This window comes from Tasmannia lanceolata, unplaced genomic scaffold, assembly GCF_043159265.1.
Source record: "Tasmannia lanceolata isolate RefF3 unplaced genomic scaffold, GAP_Taslan_0.1 ptg000002l, whole genome shotgun sequence".
Lineage (NCBI taxonomy): Eukaryota > Viridiplantae > Streptophyta > Magnoliopsida > Canellales > Winteraceae > Tasmannia > Tasmannia lanceolata.
The window spans coordinates 6,723,405-6,747,555 of NW_027518679.1; the positions used below are offsets into that span (position 1 = coordinate 6,723,405).

A 24,151-nucleotide genomic window follows, 5' to 3' on the forward strand; every position below is an offset into this window, starting at 1 on the left:
TTTAGCTTTTTCATTAACTTAATAAATCATTATAGATTATTTAATTAAAAGAGACTGTTTCGGCTTTAACAAAATGAAATTCTTTCCTTGCCACACCAGCTTCCCAAAGGTTCTCATGTATCTATCTATTTATTAATCAAAGGACCTTTTTGGATTGTAGGAATTTTTTTTGGAAAAGTTTGGAAAAGAAATTCTTTTCTAAAATTTCTTATTTTTCCATTGTTTGATTACACACAAAAAAGCCAAATTGAACCCTTGAGTTTTAGGTTTACTAATTGGGAACTTATATTCCTCTAAATAAGCGACAACTATCATTTTCCTCTATTTATTGGAAACAAAAAAAAATTCCTTTTTATGAAAAATTATTCGAAATATTTTTCCTCCAATCCAAAAGGCATCTCCTTTGATTGGAGCTGCTAACAAGACTCTGGCTCTTAGGCCCCCTCTTATGACACATTTTGGGGTGCTTGTGCCACATGTATGCGATCACACCCATTGATCTGATCGAAGATGAAAAATCCGGACTCAGATGACCTTGATCGGATTATCCTAGACCCTTATCTATGAAGCATTGAAGCCTCATACACAATTCTGGAAAGAAATGCTAAACCGTTGATTTTTGTAGCCTTTAATCATACTGATGGGGTATCCATTTGACATAGGTGAAAGACCATGTAGCTCACCTGATGTGGCTCAACAACATCCATGATCTTGATTTGCAAATAGATGTCCCTAGTCGGCCCACTAGGCCCTAAATTAATCCTTAGCATTGATCCCGCCTACCTAGTCCTTTTTCATAAAGTATCCATGCTCGATGCATAAAAAGGGCAGCTTTTTGCACGAGGCTCCCCCATTGCGGGGTCCGGAGAGGTCTAGATATACACAGCCTTACTCCTACTTTGCTGAGAGGCTTTTTTGTGAGTCGGATCCGAGACCACCCGGTCACAATGCAGCAACCTTACCTATGTATGGACCGAAATTTCATTTTATTTGCCCCTTTTCTCCCTGGGGCAGCCCCTTCTATTGCGTCTTTAACTATAATCTATAACAACTCTTTCAAACTACAAGAGTACAAGCCGGGTGGCCCATGGAAGAAAAAGGGGCTAATATATAATTTCCCTCTACACGAGGAATGTGTGTGTGTAAACAGGTCGTGAAAGTAAAAGGCAATTAAGAAAAGAATTTCATTTATTCTCTCTCACGTAGAGATTCTTCCTTTCCACCACTAGTATTTTTTATTCGGCTTCAGATTCAATCTAGTGTAAATCTTTCATCTTTTCTTCCTCAAGCCGCCTCATTTTCCTTCAGAAAACCGTCTCCAAGGGAAGAAAATAGGAAGGTCAAGACACATAGGTTTTTACCCCCTCAGAATACGGCGATTTTGGAGATGAAAGCGGAAGAACATGGAAATGATTTGACTTGGAAAGGCAACGGGATCCTGAAGCATTTCCTTCTAGGTTTTGTCTCTCACGTGCTCTCCACTAAAATAATCCCAAGATTTCCTTTTTCCCCCTTTTTATTCTTCTCCTCTTCACATTTTCTCTGTAAATCCACCTCGTTTTCGTGCTCAGAGACCAAGAACCTTCGAAAAGCTTTGGAGATATTGAAGAGCAAGGGTTTCGGGAATGTGAATAGGGTTAGAACGTTGGGGATCTAAGGGTTTTGATCTAGGAGAGTTGAAAAAAGAGGGTGAAAATGGAGAAATACGAGATGATGAAGGACATAGGATCTGGAAATTTCGGCGTGGCGAGGCTTATGCGGAACAAGGAAACGAGAGAGCTCATTGCGATGAAATATATCGAGAGAGGACCCAAGGTTCTATTTTTTTTCTGCTTTTATTCCTATTCTGTTCTTCCTCTGTTTTCCTTTCTCTTTCACTTTTACTCCCTATACCTCTCTCTGAATGGAGAGCAATTTTGGTTACAGATCGATGAGAACGTGGCGAGGGAGATCATAAATCACAGATCGCTTCGGCATCCGAACATAATTCGGTTCAAGGAGGTGAGATTTTAGGGTTTACAACCATTTCTAAGATTTTCTCGACGAAATTAATGGGGTGTTAGGGTTTTACTTTTGCAGGTTATTTTGACTCCAACACATCTGGCTATCGTCATGGAGTATGCCGCTGGGGGAGAACTCTTCGAGCGGATCTGTAATGCTGGAAGATTTAGCGAAGATGAGGTTTGTGAAAAAAATTCTTTTTCCCTTTTTTCTGTCTTTTTTGGTACTGAAACTACCTTGTTTCCTTCTGTTTGTTTTTATAATTTAGGCGAGATATTTCTTCCAGCAGCTTATCTCAGGCGTCAATTATTGTCATTCTATGGTAATTATAATTACACATAGCCTGTCTCATCCAACAAATCTAATACATATTTGGCGTAAAGTCATGGGTTTGCTCCCCAGTGACGAGCGTTCGAATCCCCCCTACCTTACCCGATGCCCGTGGTTTCCGGGTGATTGTGGCATCCGTAGGGAAATAGTTCTACCCCCGAAGGGGGTGGGGACACCATTCGTTACCGAAACGAAAAAATAAATAAAAATCTAATACATTTTTCCCCAAGGAAAGATAATTTCATCTTTAAAAAAATTGGGTAGAGAGAGATATTTTCTGAGATGAATTACACTTTTTGTGAAATTTTCTACAGCAAATATGCCATCGAGATTTGAAACTAGAGAACACTCTGTTAGATGGAAGACCTGCGCCTCGCTTGAAAATCTGCGATTTTGGTTACTCAAAGGTAGATAATTTTTATAAATTTGTGAAACTAAGATTGAAATTTCCACAAATGTAGAAGATATTGAATACCATTTATTTTTCAGTCGTCTCTGCTTCATTCAAGACCAAAATCGACTGTTGGAACTCCGGCATATATTGCTCCTGAAGTTCTTTCCCGACGAGAGTACGATGGCAAGGTATTTATTTATTCTTCTTAGTTTGCCTCTCTCTTGATAGCTAATGATATTGGCACTACCATGTTTTGATGACGGCAATAACTCACATTGTCATAGCTTTTTGGGATTTATAAAAACCATTGACAGCTTGTTAAATAATAAAAGACAAGATGAGTTAGGGCAATCATCAAAACAAGGTACTGCCAAGTGCCAATATCAGTTGCCCGGATTTATTTGGCTAAAGTTCTGAATGCTCACCAAATTTTATGATTCTGAGTTTTCATATGATGGTTACAACTATTAAAATGCTCACCATGGTTTTAAATTTCGAAGAAATCTCGAACCGAAATTTCGTATTTCGGTCAGCACTAAAACCGATATTTGGAATACCCGAAATGGTAAGATATTAATTTCGAAATTTCAACAAAATTTTCAACCAAAATTCTCGATTTTTTTATTTATTTAATTTTTGCCCTAAATTAAGACCGATATTACCAAAAGTTCGGCTGAAATTTGGAATGAAGTATGATATTGATAGTAATTGGTGTATGGGATTTTGGCCAAATTTTCAAAATTTTGGTGAGGACCAAAACGCATTACGAAACTGTAATTTGAAACCATGGTCCGCACGGGAAGTGATATATTCAACCCGGTTTTCTTATCTTCACGGGCCCACCCCATCTAGTGTATTTAATTTAAGAGTTTCCTTGTTACAAATGGGGTGGCCCAGGGAAGAAAAGTGGAGAAATATATAATTTCCCTATCCACACGGAGGTTCTAAGTAAATACAGTGGGGCCTACATGATTCGATGATCCTAACCGTACATTTGTTAGGCGCCTAATTAGATAAGCCATGCCCGGATAATCATCTCCATAGTAGGATCCTAAACATCCGATCTATGTAGTTGGCAGACGTATGGTCTTGTGGAGTCACTCTTTACGTAATGCTAGTTGGTGCGTACCCATTTGAAGATCAAGAAGACCCCAAGAATTTCAGAAAGACAATCGGGGTAGGCCCCACCTCTATCTTTATTCTTGTCTTTCCTCCGTTAGAAATCATTGTAACGGAACTCGCGTGACAATTTTTCTTGCAGAAAATCATGGCCGCTCAATACAAAATCCCAGACTACGTTCGCATATCTCAAGACTGCAAGCACCTCCTTGCTCGCATCTTCGTGGCAAGTCCGTCCAAGGTACAAAATTACAGTGAGGCTCACATGATTCAATGATCTAAACAATTCATTTGTTGGGCTCGAAAATAATCTTCGTACCATGATCCTAACCCTTAGATTGGAGGCTTAGGGTCATCCGATGGAGAAGATATTTAAGTAGGATCTATTCAACTCGGGGCCAAATAAATGGATGATTTGGATTATAGAACTGTATGGGTCCCACTGTATATTTTTTAAAATATTTGCGCATACATGCATATAAACCAAATACTCGTACGTACATGTAATTTTTAATAGGAAAAATTGCCAATATGGGACACCAAAATACAAGAATTGTGAACCGTGGGACATAATTTTGAAAAATTGTTAAAGAGGGTTAATAACCCCCTTTTGATAGTTTGATAACCCCATTTAGAGGGTTGATAACCCCCTTTTAGAGACTTATAACCCCATTTCATACCTCTCTAACAATTTTTCAAGAGTGTATCCCCCGTTCACAATTCTTGTATTTTGGCGTCACTCAGTGGCAATTTTTCCTTTTTTAAAATTACCGCGAGATTCCGTGGGTTAGTAACAAACAAGTGTGTCTCTGTTACCGACACACCGGCACCTGAAGGCACGCATTGTCTTGGAAAGTTCAATATTCTATTCTAAAAGGTAAATGACGGAGACTTGACACTGGGAGTAATGGTGTGGGTCCACTGCACCGAATTCTTTGAAAATGGAAACTTGGCGCTGAGATTAATGGTGTGGTCCACTGCACCGAATTCTTTGAAAATCGTATAAATGCCCTTTGTGTGATTTGTTCATGTTCATTTAGGCCTTGTTTGGATTGCTATAAAAACTTTTTTATGGAAAATTTTTTGCTAGGAAATATTTTTCTCTCCAAAATTTAGACAAAAAAAACATGGTGTGCAACTTAGGTCGGGTCGGGTTGAGCTTTTGCTAAAAGCTGAATAGGAATCAATCGACCTGATTTTAAGGTAAAAGCTCAACCTGAATTCCCAAAAATCAACCTGAGTTTTACCCCTTATGATTAAGGTATATATCAATTTTTTTCTTGTCGCAGTTTGGGACTCAAAATCAATTCTCAAAATCTAAAACGGGCATGACTGTAGGGTTCCATCAAAAGAAGCAAAGCACAGGCCTTATCATATAATTTTTTTGTAAACATGGCATGTGATGTTGGGTATATAGTATAACCCTAATTATGTTCTAATATAAGCCCAATAAGATAATGGACTGGTGTAGTGGGCCTACATTGGATAGAGTCAATTAACTAGTCAATAACCCTAGTGTATCTTTATATATAAGGGCTGGAGGCAGCAAACTAGGCATTCCAAACTAGACACCTAGGGTGTAATGCTTCAAACAACCTTGCTTGAATTAACATGTGATTGGGCTGATAAACAAACAAACATAAATTTCCTGTTTAAAATAGGATTTTTGTTTTCTCTGTTTACCTACCTCATCTCATGCTGTCCTCACTTGCCATCTCCTCAAATGTCTTTTTTTGTCCTACATTCTGTTGGATTTATTAATATAAATTAAAGTTTCAGAATCAAGATTGGGCTGAAGCTTTAAGGTGGCTTTTCATATTCCTTTTGTACTCAAGAGTCATACACAAAAGGACAAAATAGTTGGCCTTTCTTGGTGACTCTTTGTATTCCATTAATGGTGACTCTTTGGTTTTCTCATTTTAGTTGAATGCCTTGAGTGCTCTCATTAAGAGTAATTCCATAATAATGAAGAGACTCTTGCCTAGCTTCTATTAAGAGAGAAAGAGTACAACTTTTCTATTATAGAAAAGAGAGAAGGAAAATGTTCTACACCATTGTTGTGGTGTGTGAAATGAAAGCCAACCAAGGGTGTGTCCCATATTTTGGTGTGAGATTAAGATCTACACAAGAAGCCTCAAATTGTTTTGTAGAGCCTGATTTGCTTAACTAGAGAGACTCGAAGCTTTGCCTTTATAGTGTTTGGTAGGTGCACACCAACACAGTTGTTGTTCCTAGAAACGGTTCGGTCGTCAGATCCTTGCACCAGAATAGAGCCGAATAACGTCTTAAGCGAAGCGTTTGAGGACGTACATCAGCTCTATGGTTATTAAGTATTATCTATTCACTGTTTGGTATTTCCAACTTTCTCTAAGATCATATTATTGCAGTTTTCATTTTATAATTTCCCATATTTGCACCAACAATCTTAAGACATTATTCGTATAAGATGGATACTGCAAGAGCTATGGATATTGATGGTCTAAAGCTTGAGAACTTTGACGGTTCTGATTTTAATGCTTGGCGTCGAAAAGTGATTTTTGAATTGCAACTTCTGAAAATCTATTACACTGTTCAAGAGGAGAAATCCGATTTTGAAGAGGAGAATACCAAGGAAGAGGCTGATTGGGTAGAGATAATGACTTCTGTAGAAGCTATTTGCTCAATTGTCTGTCGGACCATCTTGCAGATGTTTATGGTCAAAACAAAGCAGCTTAGGCAGTTTGGGATAATCTGGAGCAGCAATACAAAGATGAAGAGAATTTGTCAAAGACTCATCTTATCGATAAGTTTATAGATATGAAATTTGAAGACGGAAAAGAAGTTTTACCCCAAGTTAAAGAACTTGAAAAATTGGTATTGAAGCTTGAACAGAAAGCGATAAAGCTCAACAATGTTTTCATTGCTGGAGCTATTGTAAAAAAGCTCCCTCCTTCCTGGTCATCTTTCTTTACGGAGATGCATAGAAGAAAGAAACAAGTTTCTCTTAATGATTTGAAGTGGTTCATTCGTATTGAAGATGAAGCCCGAACTCGTTCGCACATTGAGTTGCTTGAGAAGCAGAAGGCTACTGCCAACATGATAGAAGCAAAGTTAGAAAATAACATGGGAAGATATGATGTGAAAAAGAAGAAGTACAATCCCAAGAAGAAGTGGAACAAGAAGAACCTTAATGTGCAAAAAAATGATTTTAAGAAGAAAGGTCAATGTTTCAATTATGGAAAGTATGGCCACTTCGCTAAGGATTATAGGGCACCACCAAAGGACAAAGAACTGAAAGAGTCAGTTAATGTTGTCACGGGAAATGAAGAGATTTCAGATTTTGTGGCAGTAATATCTCATGTGGAGGGTACTTCAGATTCTACTGATTGGTGGCTAGACACTGGTGCTGCTTGTCATGTGTGCACCAACAAGTCACTATTTCCTTCTTATGTGGCTTCAAATGCGAAAGTGGATATGGCAGATCGTTCTACTAATGCGAAAGTGGATATGGCGGATCGTTCTACTACTGATGTGCTCGGTTCTGGGCTATTGTGTTGACACTCACGTCTGGAAAGACTCTTACTCTGAAGAATGTCAAGCATGTTCCGTCCATAGCTAAGAATTTGGTGTCTGGCAGTCTTCTATGTGATACTGGTATGTCTCTTGATTTCCAAGGTGGTAAGACTCTTCTTTCTTACAAGAATGTGTATTTTGAAAATGCCTACCGGTCTGATGGAATGTACAAAATCAGCACTGTATCTTCTGTTAATGAAATTAGTGGTTCTGATTATCCTTCTGAGTTGTGGCACAATAAACTTGGTCATGTTAACTATAGGAAGTTGCAAGACATGAAGACTTTGGGATTATTACCCAAATGTGGGGGTGATAAACTTGGAAAGTGTGAAGTGTGTGCTCAAGCCAAAATTATCAGAAAGCTCTTTCATAAAGTTACTAAGAGTAAAGAGTGTCTTGATTTGATTCACTCTAATACGTGTGATTTTAGAAGCTTCACTACAAGAGGAGGTATGAAGTATTTCGTCACCTTCATCGATGATCGCAGTCGATTATGTCATGTGTACTTGTTGAAGTCAAAAGATGAAGCTTTTGGGAAGTTTGTAGAATTCCGAGTCAGGGTTGAGAAGCAACAGAGTCAACCTGTAAAGAAGTTCAGAAATAACATAGGTGGTGAATACCGGTCCAATGAGGCAAAGGCGTATTTCAAGGAGCATGGTATTGTGGCAGAAACCACTACCCCTTACTCACCTCAATCAAATGGAATTGCTGAAAGGAAGAATCGCTTGCTCACTGAGATGGTGAACTCGATGCTCATCACTGCTAGACTTCCTTCATGTTATTGGGGTGAAGCTCTCTTAACTACAAATTTTATCCTGAACAGGGTTCCATATTCAAAGACAAAGATTATGCCACATGAACTTTGGTATGGTTATCCACCTAGTTTGGATATTCTTAAAGTGTGGGGGTGTCTTTCATATGTCAGAATACCAGATATCAAGAGACCAAAGATTGGACCAAAGGCTAATATGTGCGTATTTTTTGGGCTCGCTGAAGACAGTGATGCTCGAAGGTTTCTAGATCTTGGCACTAACTCGATCATTGAGGCCAGAGATGCTGAGTTATTTGAAGACATGTTCATCAAAGACAAGAATGTTACACTTATTGATCTGTCGGAAAATACTCATGCAGGAGAGTCTACTGAACCAGAGGAACTTGTCTCCCTACCAGCTTCTCAGAAGGTTATCAATTGAGATTCAACCATGTTTAAGGAAGTTGATGTGAATGATGATTCCATCATTCATGAATCTCATGAGCCTCGTTCAAAGCGAATCAAGAAAGCTAAGTCTTTTGGGGATGACTTTATGACATACAGTGTTGAAGCAGATCCACAGACATTCAAAGAAGCGATGAGTTCTAGAGATGCTCTACTCTAGAAAGAAGCTGTTAATGATGAGATGAACTCACTGATCCAGAACAATACTTGAGAGCTAGTAGATCTTCCTAAAGGTGCTAAGCTCATTGGTTGCAAGTGAGTTTTCAAGAAGAAGTTGCGTGCAGATGGTTCCATAGAGAAGTATAAAGCCAGATTGGTGGCTAAAGGCTTTACTCAGAAAGAAGGTATAGATTTCTTTGACACTTATGTACCAGTTTGTCGGATTACAACAGTTCGTGTTCTTATTGCTTTAGTAGCAATAGAATGAATGATTGTGCATCAGATGGATGTGAAAACGGCATTCCTGAATGGTGATCTGACTGAGGAACTGTACATGCAACAACCAGAGGGATTCAGTGTTGAAGGTCAACAGGACAAAGTGTGCAAGTTGATTAGATCTCTCTACGGTCTAAACCAAGCTCCAATGCTTTGGCACGAGAAGTTTGACAAAGCCCTCAGGAGTGATGGATTTTGTGTCAGTAATTCTGATAAATGCCTGTACATCAAGGTTGATGGGGATAAGGCAGTAATCATCTGTCTATATATAGATGACATGCTGATTACTGGGACAGATATACAGATTATTACTTCTGTGAAAGGTTTTATTTCATCACATTTTAGTATGAAAGATCTTGGAGCTGTCAATACTATCCTAGGGATCAGAGTTCTGAGGACAGAGTCTGGGATTGGTTTGTCTCAATCTCATTACATCGAAGGCATGCTGAAGAAATAGGGATATTTTGATCTGGCCGAGTTATCAGTTCCATATGACTACAATCAGAAGCTTCATAACAATACTAGAAGAACTGTAAAGCAATCGGAGTAAAGGTAATTGGTAGTCTAACGTATGCAATGAGTTGCACAAGGCCAGATATCGCATTTGCAATGGGATGCTCAGTCGGTTTATGAGTAATCCAGGAAAGGAACACTGGAATGCAATCGAGAGACTGATGAGGTACTTGAAGGGTACTCTCAACTATTGTCTGTTCTTCTCTGGTTATCCATCAGTTGTAGAAAGTTTTGAAGGAAGGTTATCCCCTTTCGACAAGATCGCTATGTGCAGCGGAACAAAAATCACATAGAATTTTAAAATTTTCTTTTGATCTTGCTTCTGCCCAAGATCCTAGAGTCTAGATTAGTTAATTAAGTTAATCAAACATAAATAAATATCTCTTTGAAGAAGAAATCAAGGAATCACGTTGGTTGATCTACTCCTCGAACGGTTGCGATCGTTCTAAACGCCGCGGACCCTGCAAGTTGAACCGATGGATTCTTTTTCTTTGCTTAGACTATTGTGGATGTGAATAGCTCTTATTCACCTATTTAAGGTCTGATCTAATCAGTACCTTTGTTGTAGAGAATAAAGAAATTCATTTGAAGCCTTTCTCTTTGAAACTATTTGCAATTGGAAGAGAGATAGAGAGAGAGGGAGAGAGAGATGGAAAACTATTTTTCAAATGGGGGAAGCAAGGGGGAACGAATTTTTGACTATTCCACACTTGAAATTTCAATCTGAGTTTTGGTTTAATAAATCATTGTTTCTCTGTCCCAATTCCAATCCAATTGAGAAACCGACTTGAATTGAGACTCCTCGAGTGAATGAGACTCTCCCAAACCTCTAAGGCTATATGGGGACACTAAAGATATATAGGAGAACGTGTATGGAGGCCTCCCTCCAGCCCTTGTGGCCTTATCTCATAAGAGTTGGTGTTGGAAACAAATTGCTTGCTTTGTAGATCATACAATTCAGCAATTATTTTCCAACAAGGAGTTTGAGTACAACTCAAAGTCCTTGAGCAATTGGGACTCTTTTGCCCAGCTCTCCCACTGCTTTAGGAGTGTTTCGGCCCCACAAACCTTATCCAAATGTGTAGTCCTATCCCAATTCCCAATTCTGTTTCAATTCCCCGACTTTTGCAAAACCGGTTTGGGAATAACTATCATCATTTGAATTACACATTATAATGATAATTATTAATCAAATTAATAATACATAATAATGTATAATAATTAAATAATTAATTAATAATTCAGTCGATTAATAACTCAAATCTAATGGGAGTTATTTCGGCTCCAATTTGTCTTCGAAAAATTCTCTTACTGTCTTTTGTTACTTCCTAACATATATATATATATATATATATATATATATATAATTAATATTCACATTAATCTAACGAATCATATCCGTCCGTGCAATTACATAAAATGCGAAACCCTGATCCATTTGGATGTTACCGGGTCATTCGAGTTGTGAGTGGGACCGTCGCAAGGATCCGACGGTTAATCTTGCAGAATCCTATGGTGGGCCCCACTGCTATCTCGCTATGTAGTTAAACTACACTCGAATTAGGTCAGTGGCCTCCATCGAGCGTAACCCTGAAGATGACTATCAGATCATCTTACCCCTAATCACATCATGTATGTGCAAGTCCTTTCTTCCTAACCACGTCTACTGATTGAGTCATACGGGAGGTGGACACCATTTACCCCCCTGTCCCACTCTTGGTATACCATTTTGGTCAAGCGGTGCTCAGCCTCCAAATGCATTTGTAAAATCCTTTGAAAACAATTCAATGTTTCATAAAACTTTCTGATAAACATTTTATCAAATCCACCTGGCCAAGCAATTTAATAGGCCTACCGCTCTGACAAAATTATAGATGTCAATCCCTAAATTTTAGGGCGAAGAATCCCTTGTTGAGTACACTATTGGTCTCGAGGGTTGGCTCTAGGATATAGCTCTATCCGAATGTGACTTTAAAAATAGAATCACTATAAGATAGACTAAGACCCTAGAACGGACCGACAGACCAATAAGATCCCTCAGGTTTAAGGAGTTGTGAAGGATCCTGTCTGGAAGAACAACTTTATACTTTCTTGTCCACAAGTTGTTCTTTATTTGATCCGGTTCGGTTACGCGATCCAATCGTCGCACCCACTCTTCTTGCTTAGGGTCCACTACCCAGATGACCGAGATAAGTCACCTCACATCACGTGCATGTAGGCAAGACTGGTGCTAGTTGTATACAGAAAGAGATGTCCAAAGTCCTTCCCAATTAGGAACTATTAAGGCTTGCATAGAACCGAGATGCCATATCTCCTTGCTCCCTTGAATTTGTGAATCCTTTGAGCATGGCATTTCTACTACGCTACCTAAGGACGAACATGTGTCAATAAAGTAAGCACATCACACACATTCATAAATGTAAATACCCATTCAAGTTATGAAATAAATCTTTATTGACTAGAAAATATCATTCTACTAGCTTTCCAAGGCATATACTCTAACAATCTCCCACTTGCCCTCAAAGCCAGTCATGAATATATCTTAGACCCATTCCCTCCAGATGCTTGTCAAATACCTTTTGACTTAGGGACTTGGTCAAATGATCTGCCATGTTGTCCACTGAAGCTACTTTAGTTATGGTCACATCCCCTCTATCGATAATCTCTAGTATCACATGATATTTACGAAGGACGTGCTTTGACTTCTGATGAGACCTTGGTTCCTTTGCCTGAGCGATCGCCCCACTATTATCAAAATACAGCGTAATAAGTCTTTCAACAGAGGGCACGACTCCAAGTTTGTCTATAAATTTTCGCAGCCATACTGCCTCATTTGCCGCATTACTCGCAGCGATGTATTCCGCCTCAGTTGTGGAGTCCGCCGTGGTGTCTTACTTGCAACTCCTCAATGAAACTGCTCCATTAGCTAAGGTGAAGACAAAACCTGATGAGGATTTCATGTCGTCAAGATTTGACTGAAAATCCGCATCAGTATATCTAGAAACGACTAATTTGTCTCCTCCAAATACTAAACAGTAATGTTTAGTTCTTCTGAGGTACTTAAAGATATGCTTAACTGTCGTCCAATGCTCTGGACCTGGGTTTGATTGATATTTACTAACCACACTTACAGAGAAACAAATATCTGGCCTTGTACACAACATGGCATGCATCAAGCTTCCCACTGCCGAAGCATAGGGAATTCTATTTATTTCTTCCTTCTCTTCAGATGTCTTAGGACACATCTTCTTAGAGAGCTTGATTCCATGCCTAAAAGGTGTTAACCCTTTCTTGGAATTTGCGATATGATACTTGGTCAATATCTTCTCTATGTAAGTTTCCTGTGATCGTCCAAGTGTCATATTCATACGATCTCTAAACAATTTAAGGCCAAGGATATAAGACGCTTCACCCAAATTCTTCATAGCAAAGGTACTAGATAGCCATACTTTTGTATTAGACAACATTCCAACATCATTCCCAATGAGTAGAATGTCATCTAGATACAAAACAAGAAATGTTACATAACTCCTCCCACTGACTTTTTTGTAAACACAAGCCTCATCTACGTTTTGTGTATAGCCAAACTCTTTGACTGCTTGATCAAAACGAAGATTCCAACTGCGGAATGCTTTCTTTAATCCATAAATGGATCTTTGCAACTTGCGCACTTTCTGACTTCCTTCTCTGGCAGCTTCAAAACCTTCTGGCTGGATCATATAGATATCCTCTTGAAGTTTCCTTTCAAGAAAGCGGTTTTAACATCCATTTGCCATATCTCATAGTCATAATGTGCTGAGATAGCTAATACAATCCTAATAGACTTTAGCATGGCTACTGATGAAAATGTTTCTTCATAGTCAGTTCCAGCCTTTTAACTATATCCCTTCGCCACTAACCATGCTTTGTAGGTATTTACCTTACCATCAGGGCCTTTCTTCATCTTGAAGATCCATTTGCATCAAATGGGCTTAATGCCCTCTGGTAGATCAACTAAAGTCCAGATCCCGTTAGTGTAAATGGAGTCCATTTCGGATTTCATAGCTTCCATTCATTTGTTCTCATCGATGTCTAACATCACTTCTTTGTAGTTAAGGGGATCATTATCAATTTTATCTGAAATCATATCATATTTTTCACCCAAGTAGACTAATCTATCAGGTTTTGTGATCACCCTTCTACTACGTCGGAGTGTTTGTATAGGTATAGTGGGCTCTTGCTCAGTGTTTTCTCTTTCCATTGGAGTTTCAGGTTGCTCTTCCAAGGCAATCATGTCCCTCTTGACAGTATCTTGGATGAACTCTTCTTCCAAAATACCGCATTCCTGCTTACAAAACAGTTTTGCTCGCTTGGGTTATAGAATATATAACTCTTTGTTTTCTTAGGATATCCAATGAAAATACACCTTTCGGTTCTTGTCTCTAACTTATCAACACTAATCATTTTGACATGTATGGAACACTCCCATATCCTCATATGATTTAATGAGGGTTTTCTACCTGTCCATATCTCATATGGAGTAGATGATACTGATTTAGTTAGGACATGATTTAAGTCATAGAGCGGCGTTTCTAGGGCATATCTCCATAGAAACTGAGGTGCTTTTGCAAAACTCATCATAGACCGGACCATGTCCAACAAAGCCATATTTTTACGTTCTGAAACACCATTCAATTCTGGTGTTGCAGGTGGGGTCCATTGAGAGATGATTTCATTTTCTTTTAAGTAATCCCTAAACTCATCCGAGAGATACTCTCCACCCCTATCAGAGCGAAGAGTCTTTATTCTTTTATTTAACTGATTCTCTACTTCATTCTTGAACTCTTTGAACTTTTGAAAGGTCTCAGACTTACGTCGCATAAGGTATAAATATCCGTACCTTGAATGGTCATCCGTAAAAGTCACAAAGTATATCAGCCCTCCTCTTGCCGGATGAGAAATGGGACCGCATACATCACTAATTATAATCTCCAACAAATCTTGGGATCTTCTACTCTTGCCCTTGAAGGGAATTTTGGTCATTTTACCTTGAAGACATGGTTCACAAGTTGGAAAAGGTTCAACTTGGATAGAATCCAATGGACCGTCTTTTACCAATCTTGTAATCCTATCTAGGTTAATATAGCCTAATTGAAGATGCCATAGATGTGTAGGATTGGTCGTATTTCTTGCCCTTTTGAGGTTTGGAATATTCTGAATAGGAATATCCTCAATGTTAGTTACATTTTCTAAAGCATTTACTATATATAATCTGTCAACTAATGTACCTTCTGTGATCAAGGAATTATCATGTTTGATAAAAACACTACTTTTATTAAAACTTGCAGAATAACCATCAATCATTAGTTTAGAAACTGAAATCAAATTCCTTCTAATGGAAGGTACATAAAGACAATTATTTAAACGTAAATATCCTCCTAAAAATGCTAATAGTAGATCACCCATAGCTTGGACTGCAACCGTTGCATCCGTTCCAACCTGTAGGTAGAGTTCGCCCTTAGTTAACCTTCTGCTTTTCCTGAACCCCTGCAAAAATTGCATACGTATGAGGTTGCACCAGTATCCACACACTAGGAATAAGAACGACCAATCAAATTGGTTTCTGCAACAAAGATTTGCAACATACTTTCAGAAGTGTTTCTGCTCTTTTTGGTTGCTAAGTAATCCCTGCAATTACGCTTCCAGTGACCAACTTTTCCACAGTGGAAGCATGCATCATTGGATTTAGTTAACTTATTCTTGAAAGTTTTCTTGTTCTTGACTTTGGAAATATTTTTCTTTGAACTTTGGCCTTTACCCTTTCTTTTTTCCTTGTCTTTTGGTTTGGGAGTTGAGACTGCATTAGCTTCAACTAAGAAAGATAATTTTTTATTCTTTTTCTGAAGATCCTCAGTAGATTGAAGATGATTCAACAATTCTGTCAACGTCATTGGTAGTTTGTTCATATGGTAATTCATGACAAAGTCATTGAATGATGGTGGTAGGGATGCTAACACCATGTCGACTTGCGACTCAGCATCTAACATAGCCCCCAAAACTTTGAGCTCATTTAGATAGCCCATCATCTTCAACATATGATCTCTAACTGGGGTTCATTCCACCATTTTTGTGGAAACCAGGCTCTTAATCGCAATTTGTCTGGCACTGCGATTTTATTGTCCAACCATCTCCTTAAGATTGTGCATAATATCCATGGATGAAGCCATTCCGACATGTTGTTGCAACACGTTCGACATCGACGGAAGGATATAGCACTTAGCCATTTGGTCATCTTCATGCCATTTTGTGGCTCTGTCCCTGATATCCTGATATCCTGAGGAGCACCAGGCAACTAAGATGCCTCAGTAGTCAAGACCCAATGAACTTTCATTGATGTGAGCACTAGAGTTAAGTTGCTCTTCCAGTCCACATAATTTGGACCAGTAAGTTTGTTGTCCTCAAGAATCCTAGCTAATGGATTGAAGGATGCCCTATCTAATGCAAAGGAAATGAGGCTTAAAATAAGCAACATTAACCATTTTAGATTTATCATGACATGTAACCATTAGATCTGGGTTTTTGATCTGTAATGGTATTGCCCATATCTTGTCTCATTTATGTGCCCCTCAAACACATAAGTCAAGAGAAATAAGATGATTTCTCCAATAGGCATCGGATGCTCATTAACAACTACTTTGTTAAGTACGAGTGGATTCATCTAATCCATGATATTATTAATAGGATATAATATTAAATTTTGGCCTCCAAGCATCGCAGTGTATCTATCCTTTGGCATCAACACTCTGTGCTTGGTTAAGTTAACACCCACTGCCTCGGAACCATTTTACAAAACATACTAGCTTCTGCTTTGGCATATGACTAATGTATTTTGCAAATATCCCTTATCCTTATAGGAATCTATTAGTTACTCTAGATAGAAAATCAATATCGGGTTCTGCTTTGGCATATAACCGTCTTGTTCTCTAAACTAGCCAACCAATAGATGGCTATGGAAGGCCATGGAGATTAATCATTTCGATTTAAATCTCCATTTACAACTTAATATTTTATAAAGAGGGTTTCTTTTAAGTGAAAAAATCTTATTCCATCATCCATCACACATCCAAACTACGGAAAGTAAAACAGCCACATCCATAAGCTTAATTTTGGCATCTTGGATTTATAGGGATTCTCCCACTAACTATTTTAGAATTATATAACCATTTTAGAGTTAGTTAATCCCCATAATTCTATATTACCAAAATTAAGGATGAAATTTGGGCAACTATTAACTATTCGCAATAGGAAAAATTCGCTGACCTCAAGGCGATTTTTCAAAGGTATTGGTACTGATATATTTCATCATATGAAGTATCTTAGATCAGTAGGAATCATGAAGAATGCGTACGCCTTCCATTGAATCAATAGAATCGAGGTCCGCTATCATCTATAGCCGTCTTGAAGCATCGCCATGTCCAAGTTCTCATTTGATTATTCGATTGACTACCTCAAGAGCGATTTTCTTTCTTCATTACGTCTGATGTAATAAGAAAATAAACTACCTTAGTGTCCTACACTAGCCTAAATAATATGTACATCAAAAAAAATTCTCCATGGGAAACCAGTTGTCCGCACAACTGCCCAGAGGAGTACATAAACCAATAAAATCATTAATTATTACATTGTGGACTTTTAATTGCTAAAGTCCAGCAATATCAAACCATAAAAATAAATAACAAACATCCACAAATATTATCCACATGCATCTCATGCATGGATAGAGGTCGAGTAATCCTTTTTACCCAATTTTCACTAATAGAGATCAAATCATGCTGAAAATAAATTAAATAATTTTTCATTTAGCCATAAAAACTACTGACATCTAAAGAAACTTGATATAATCAATCCTTATTATGTCAGAGGTCACCACAAAAAATTTCGCGCAAAAATGAAATCGTTTGAGCTAAGAAATGTCAAAATAGTGGTTTTTGGGAACCCTTTCAGAATGCATAATTTCTGAATATTTTAAGTGGGAGAAAATATTCGGACTACCATATTAGCTACTGATTATGCTTAGAATACACCCAAATAATGTTTGAAAATTTTAATCTTGGGCTATAAATGTTTCTCACAACTTTGGGGCCATTCCGAAATAAAACATGCAATTCTTGAAATAAAAATCAGCAAAAGGCTGCACTTTTGGCCTAACTTATAAAAATCATATCTCCCAATCCGCTCATCGGATTTTGATGATTCTTAATGCGTTGGACTCATATTCTAGTCTACTTTTTAACCATCAAGGTTGATCAGATCAAGAATCACAATGAGTAGATCGAAATTACAGATCTTTACACAATAGTCCATATGTTGATTAATTAACACTACGGACTAACAACCTCGGATAGCTGGGATAGAACATCCGGATTCACAGAGAATATACCGCATGATCTATCTTTGGTTAATTTAATCCCCTAATCTGAGCCCTAGTTGCTTTGATACCACTTGAAGGAAGGTTTTCCCCTTTCAGCAAGAACGCTATGTGCAGCGGAACAAAAATCGCATAGAATTTTAAATTTTCTTTTGATCTTACTTTTGCCTAAGATCCTAGAGTCGAGATTAGTTAATTAAATTAATCAAGCATAAATAAATACCTCTTTGAAGAAGAAATCAAGGAATCACACTGCTTGATCTACTCCTCGAACGGTTGCGATTGTTCTAAACGCCGTGAACCCTGCAAGTTGAACCGATGGATTCTTTTTCTTTGCTTAGACTATTGTGGATGTGAATAACTCTTATTCACCTATTCAAGGTCTGATCTAATCAGTACCTCTATTGTAGAGAATAAAGAAATTGATTTAAAGCCTTTCTCTTTGAAACTATTTTTAGAGAGAGAGAGAGAGAGAGAGATGGAAAACTATTTTCCAAAGGGGGGAAGCAAGGGAGAACGAATTTTTGAGTATTCCACACTTGAAATTTTGTTCTCCCCTATCTCTTTCATATAAAGTAGAGTTTTGGTTTGATAAATCCTTGTTTTTCTCTCCCAATTCCAATCCAATTGAGAAACCGACTTGAATTGACACTCCTCGAATGAATGAGACTCTCCCAAACCTCCAAGGCTATGTGGGGACACTAAAGGTACATGGGCGAACGTGTATGGAGGCCTTCCTCCAGCCCTTGTGGCCTTATCTCATAAACGTTGGTGTTGGAAACAAATTGCTTGCTTTGTAGATCCACAATTTAGCAATTCTTATCCAACAAGGAGTTTGAGTGCAACTCAAAATCCTTGAGCAATTGCGACTTTTTTCCCTAGCTCTCCAACTGATTTAGGAGTGTTGTCGGTCTCACAAACCTTATCCAAATGTGTAGTCCTATCCCAATTCCCAATTTCGTTCCAATTCCCCAACTTTTGCAAAACCGGTTTGGGAATAACTATCCTCATCTGTATTACACATTATTATGATAATTATTAATCACATTAATATTACATAATAATGTATAATAATTAAATAATTAATTAATAATTTAATCGATTAATAACTCACATCTAATAGTCGTTATTTCGGCTCAAATTTGTCTTCGAAAACTTCTCTTACTGTCTTTTATTACTTTCCTCACAAAGACACGTATATATATATATATATATATATATATATATATATATAAAATTAATATCTACATTAATCTAACGGATCATATCCGTCCGTGCAATTACATAAAATGCGAAACCCTGATCCATTTGGATGTTACCGGGTCATTCGAGTTGTGAGTGGGATCGTCGCAAGGATCCGACGGTTAATCCTGCAGAATCCTATGGTGGGCCCCACTGTTATCTCGCTATGTAGTTAAACTAAACTCGCATTAGGTCAGTGGCATCCATCGAGACGTAACCCTAAAGATGACTATCGGATCATCTTACTCCTAATCACATCATGTATGTGCAAGTCCTTTCTTCCTAACTACATCTACTGAGTTGAGTCATACGGGAGGTGGACACCATTTACCCCCTTGGCCCACTCTTGGTTTACCATTTTGGTCAAGCGGTGTTCGGCCTCCAAATGCATTTGTAAAATTCTTTGAAAATAATTCAATGTTTCATAAAACTTTCCGATAAACGTTTTATCAAATCCGCCTGGCCAGGCAATTTAATAGGCCTACTGCTCTGACAAAATTGTAGATGTCAATCCCTAAATTTTAGGGCGAAGAATCGCTTGTTGAGTATCACTATTGGTCTTGAGGGTTTGCTCTATGATATAGCTCTATCCAAATGTGACTCTAAAAATAGAATCACTATAAGATAGACTAAGACCCTAGAACGGACCGGTAGACCAATAAGATCCCTCAGGTCTAAGGACTTATGAAGGGTCCTGTCTAGAAGAACAACTTTATACTTTCTTGTCCACAAGTTGTTCTTTATTTGATACAGTTCGGTTACGCATCCAATCGTCGCACCCACTCTTTTTGCTTAGGGTCTACTACCCAGATGACCAAGATAAGCACCTCACGTCACGTGCATGTAGGCAAGACTGGTGCTAGTTGTATACAGAAAGAGATGTCCTGTGTCTTTCTCAACTAGGAACTATTAAGGCTTGCATAGAACCGAGATGTCATATCACTTTGCTCCCTTGGATTTGTGAATCCTTTGAGCATGGCATTTCTACTATGCTACCTAAGGACGAATATGTCTCAATAAAATAAGCACATCACACACATTCATAAATGTTAATGCCCATTCAAGCCATGAAATAAATCTTTATTGATTAAAAAATATCATTCTACTGGCTCTCCAGGGTATATACTCTAACAGGTTTCTCAGATGCCAGTTGGTATTCAGAGCCAGATGAGTCTAGATCAACTGAAGGCTTTGTTTTCACCTTGGGAGGTGCTATGATTTCATGAAAATCCAAGAAGCAGACCATAATAGCTAAGTCTTCTATGGAGCCAGAGTTTTTGCTTTAGAAAGTGCTGGAGATGCGGCTGAGTGGCTCAAAGATCTTCTGCTAGATCTTCCGTTGAGAAAATTGCCTTTGTCAGCAATTACTATCTTTTGTGATAATCAAGCGGCCAACATTGTTGCAGAAAACAGACTCTTCAATGGAAGAAAGAGGACTCTACATCTGAAGCACAGCTAGCTATCTGATCTGATAAGGCGAGGAATTATTGCAGTTATCGATCTTCGATCATCAGAGAATGTTGCTGATCCTATGACAAAAGATCTGAAAAGGACGTTGGTCCTGTAAACATCCTCCAGAATGAGACTTATGTCCATTTGAGGTATGACAATTTGCATTTGAATTATGGTCATTTGCATTTGCGAATGGTCATTTGTGTTTATATCTACCATTGTAATGTCATTTATGGTTCAAAGACTTGTCTACCTAATTATGTCATTCATGGTTCAAAGAATAAAACATAAGTAGACTGATTTATGATTACTTGCATTTGTTGCATAAAGGTCTAAGTGTATGTGTTGCATAAGGGTCTAATTGCATGTGTTGCAAAAAATGACTATGCATTGTTGCAGAGATAGTCTCTTTCCTGTCATGTGTGAAGGATGATTTTTAAACCTTAATGAGTCTGAGGCACTACGGGTGCGGGGTGCGTGATAGGAGCACACTAAAAGACTCACCTATGTTTGGGTAGAGGCATATCACCTCTTATGCAGTCTGAGTAGTCAGGACTCCTAGAGCCCATACAGAAATATCTGAGTTGAGGTTAGCCTTAGTGCCTTAATGAGTCCTGAGTATTGTGTATACTTCGAGGAGCTCACCTATGTGCGGGTAGAGATTTGCTATCTCTTATGTAATCTGAATGATTGCTAGAGCCAACACAAAAACCTGTCATGGTAAAGAGGTTGGCTTTTAAGTCTTAATATTGTCCAAAGTACTTCGGGTACGGGGTGTTTGACAGGAATACACTAAAGGATCCACCTATGTTAGGGTGGAGACTGTGTGTCTTCTATGGAGCTAGCATACTCCTAGAGCCCTCGTAGAACCAGGATGAGCACTGTGTGCTATTTGTTTCAGGCAAGCTCGTGAGTAGTGTGGTAGTTCAAGGCTTGGTCCACTGCGCACTCATACTCTGAATCTAGTCATGTGTGATTTCTGAAAAGTAGAAAGGTGCTGGTTCAAGGCTAAGTCCACCATGTACTTACTCTACACTTCAAATAATCTATTTGGAAATTCAAGTCTTCGGACATTTTCATTATGCACAATGTGACTAGAGCTCTCTGAGTTTATGATGATTTGAAACTTGTGGGGGATTGTTGGATTTATTAATCCATGTTGGATTTATTAATCCAAATTAAAGTTTCAGAATCAAGATCGGGCTGAGGCTTTAAGGTCGCTTTTCATATTCCTTTGTACTCTGAGAGTCATACACATACGGACAAAAGAGTTGGCCTTTCTTGGTGACTATTTGTATTACATTAATGGTGACTCTTTGGTTTTCTCATTTTAGTTGAATGCCTTGAGTGCTCTCATTAAGGGTGATTCCATAATAATGAAGAGACTCTTGGCTAGCTTCTATTAAGAGAGAAAATGTACAGCTTTTCTATGAGAGAAAAGAGAGAAGGAAAATGTTCTACACCATTGTTAGGAGTGTTCATTATTCGGTTATAACCGAATAACTGAACCGAACCGAATTGGTTTGGTTGGTTCAGTTCGGTTTCGGGTTTTTTTTTGGAAATTCTGTTATTTGATTTCGGTTTCGGTTATCTCAAAAAAAAATTCGGATAACTGAATAACCGAAATTATGATAAAAACCATTATTTAAAAAAAAAGGTGCTATATGGGCACTCCGTAAGATGATCAAAACCGTCCATTTGATTGATCACACCTTAATAGGTTGTGCTCAAAAAATCATTTCGATAGGATGATCGTAGCCCTCCGATCTAAACCGAGATTATGCTTTTTCTCTCTTTTTCTCCCACTATTCGGTTATAACCGAATAACCGAATTTTTAATCGATTCGGTTTCGGTTCGGTTTTTAGAAATTTCGGTTATGTTTCGGTTATTAAAATTTGATAACCGAAATTATTTCGGTTATCAAATTTTGGTCTATTCAGTTCGGTTATATTCGAACGAACACCCCTAACCATTGTTGTGGTGTGTGAAAGGAAAGCCAACCAAGGGTGTGTCCCATATTTTGGTGTGAGATTAAGATCTACACAAGAAGCCTCAAATTGTTTTGTAGATCCTGATTTGCTTAACTAGAGAGACTCGAAACTTTGCCTTTACAGTGTTTGGTAGGTGCACACCAACACTTAGTGGTTGTTTCTAGAGACGGTTCGGTCGTCAGATTCTTGCACCGGAATAGGGCCGAATAACGTCTTAAGCGAAGCATTTGAGGACGTACATCAGCTCTACGGTTATTGAGGATTATCTATTCACTGTTTGGTATTTCCATCTTTCTCTAAGATCATATTATTGCAGTTTTCATTTTATAATTTCTCCTTTTTGCACCAACACACTCCTACCTCTAAGCCGTGAGTGAGGTGAGCATGAGATTGTGCTGGTAAACAAAGAACACAAAATATCTGTTTAAAATAGGTTTTTGTTTTCTCTATTTCCCTAGTAGGATTTTTATTTTTTCTATTTTCCTACCCTACCTGCTCTCCTCAATTATCATCCGCTCAAATCTATCTTTTTCTCTCATGTCTTTGCCCTCTCATGAAAACTTTTTTCAGGGAATATTAGCTCACCTACAAGTCTTAAGGGGTAGGGAGAGTGAGAGGGAGGGAATTGAGAGGACATGAATGAGGAAAGTTTCAGAAAAATAAAATTCTATTTTGAATAGGGTTTTTCTTTTCCCTCTTTTAAGCCATTTCTCACCTTCTCCTTATGCACGCCATCCCAATTCTCTCTGTCTCCCACCAAACGTGCCCCTCTCCGACCACTTGATAAGCCAATATTCCTTGGAAAAGAAATTTTCATGGTTGCCAAACATGGCCTAGGAAAACATATATTTCATGATTTTTTTTTTCATAATTGCGCCCTAATTGTGAAAACAAAACTTGGTTTTGATTTTTATGGGATGGATTGCAGAGGACTACAATTAAAGAAATAAAGAGCCACCCGTGGTTCTTGAAGAACTTGCCGAGAGAGCTAACAGAAACGGCTCAAGCGATCTACTACCAAACGGATAACCCAAGCTTTTCCCTTCAAAGTGTGGACGACATAATGAAGATCCTAAGTGATGCAAGGACTCCGCCCCCATCATCTAGATCTATTGGTGGTTTTGGCTGGGGTGGAGAAGATGAGGAGGAAGATAAGGATGAAGAGGAAGAAGAGGAGGAAGAAGAAGATGAGTATGAGAAGAGAGTTAAGGAAGTGCATGCAAGTGGGGAGTTTCATATCAGTTAGGATTTTCCTTTTTCCTTTTCCGTGTTTTATATTTTTAATTTAATTTTAGATTTTGTTTAAATGTTTTAAGAATGAGTGTAAAATTATAGTTGGTGACTTCACCTTTGGATGCTCCCTCTTGAACTTGTATAAATTGTGTTTTTATATGGTGTCACCACGTACTGCTTGCTATGTTTTTTTAACAAAAATATTATGTCCCACCTTGTTCGATGATCTAAATCATTCATTTGTTAGGCCCCGACATGAATTAGT

General features: G+C 38.2%; 1 protein-coding gene across 3 annotated transcripts; it reads left to right on the forward strand.

Annotated features, from left to right (window-relative positions):
• Positions 1-1,186: 1,186 nt before the first annotated feature.
• On the forward strand, positions 1,187-24,053 carry LOC143875517 (serine/threonine-protein kinase SRK2A-like). Of its 3 annotated transcripts, XM_077377121.1 has the most exons (9): positions 1,189-1,815; positions 1,927-2,001; positions 2,080-2,181; positions 2,270-2,323; positions 2,646-2,738; positions 2,821-2,913; positions 3,798-3,902; positions 3,987-4,085; positions 23,582-24,053. In XM_077377121.1, the coding sequence occupies exons 1-9, from the start codon at positions 1,696-1,698 to the stop codon at positions 23,897-23,899; spliced, it is 1,059 nt and encodes a 352-aa protein (XP_077233236.1). In that variant the 5' UTR covers positions 1,189-1,695; the 3' UTR covers positions 23,900-24,053. The 3 variants fall into 3 exon arrangements, with proteins under 3 accessions (XP_077233371.1, XP_077233314.1, XP_077233236.1); XM_077377256.1 differs by lacking the exon at positions 3,798-3,902 and having other exon boundaries at positions 1,187-1,815; XM_077377199.1 differs by lacking the exon at positions 2,270-2,323 and having other exon boundaries at positions 1,188-1,815.
• Positions 24,054-24,151: the final 98 nt, after the last annotated feature.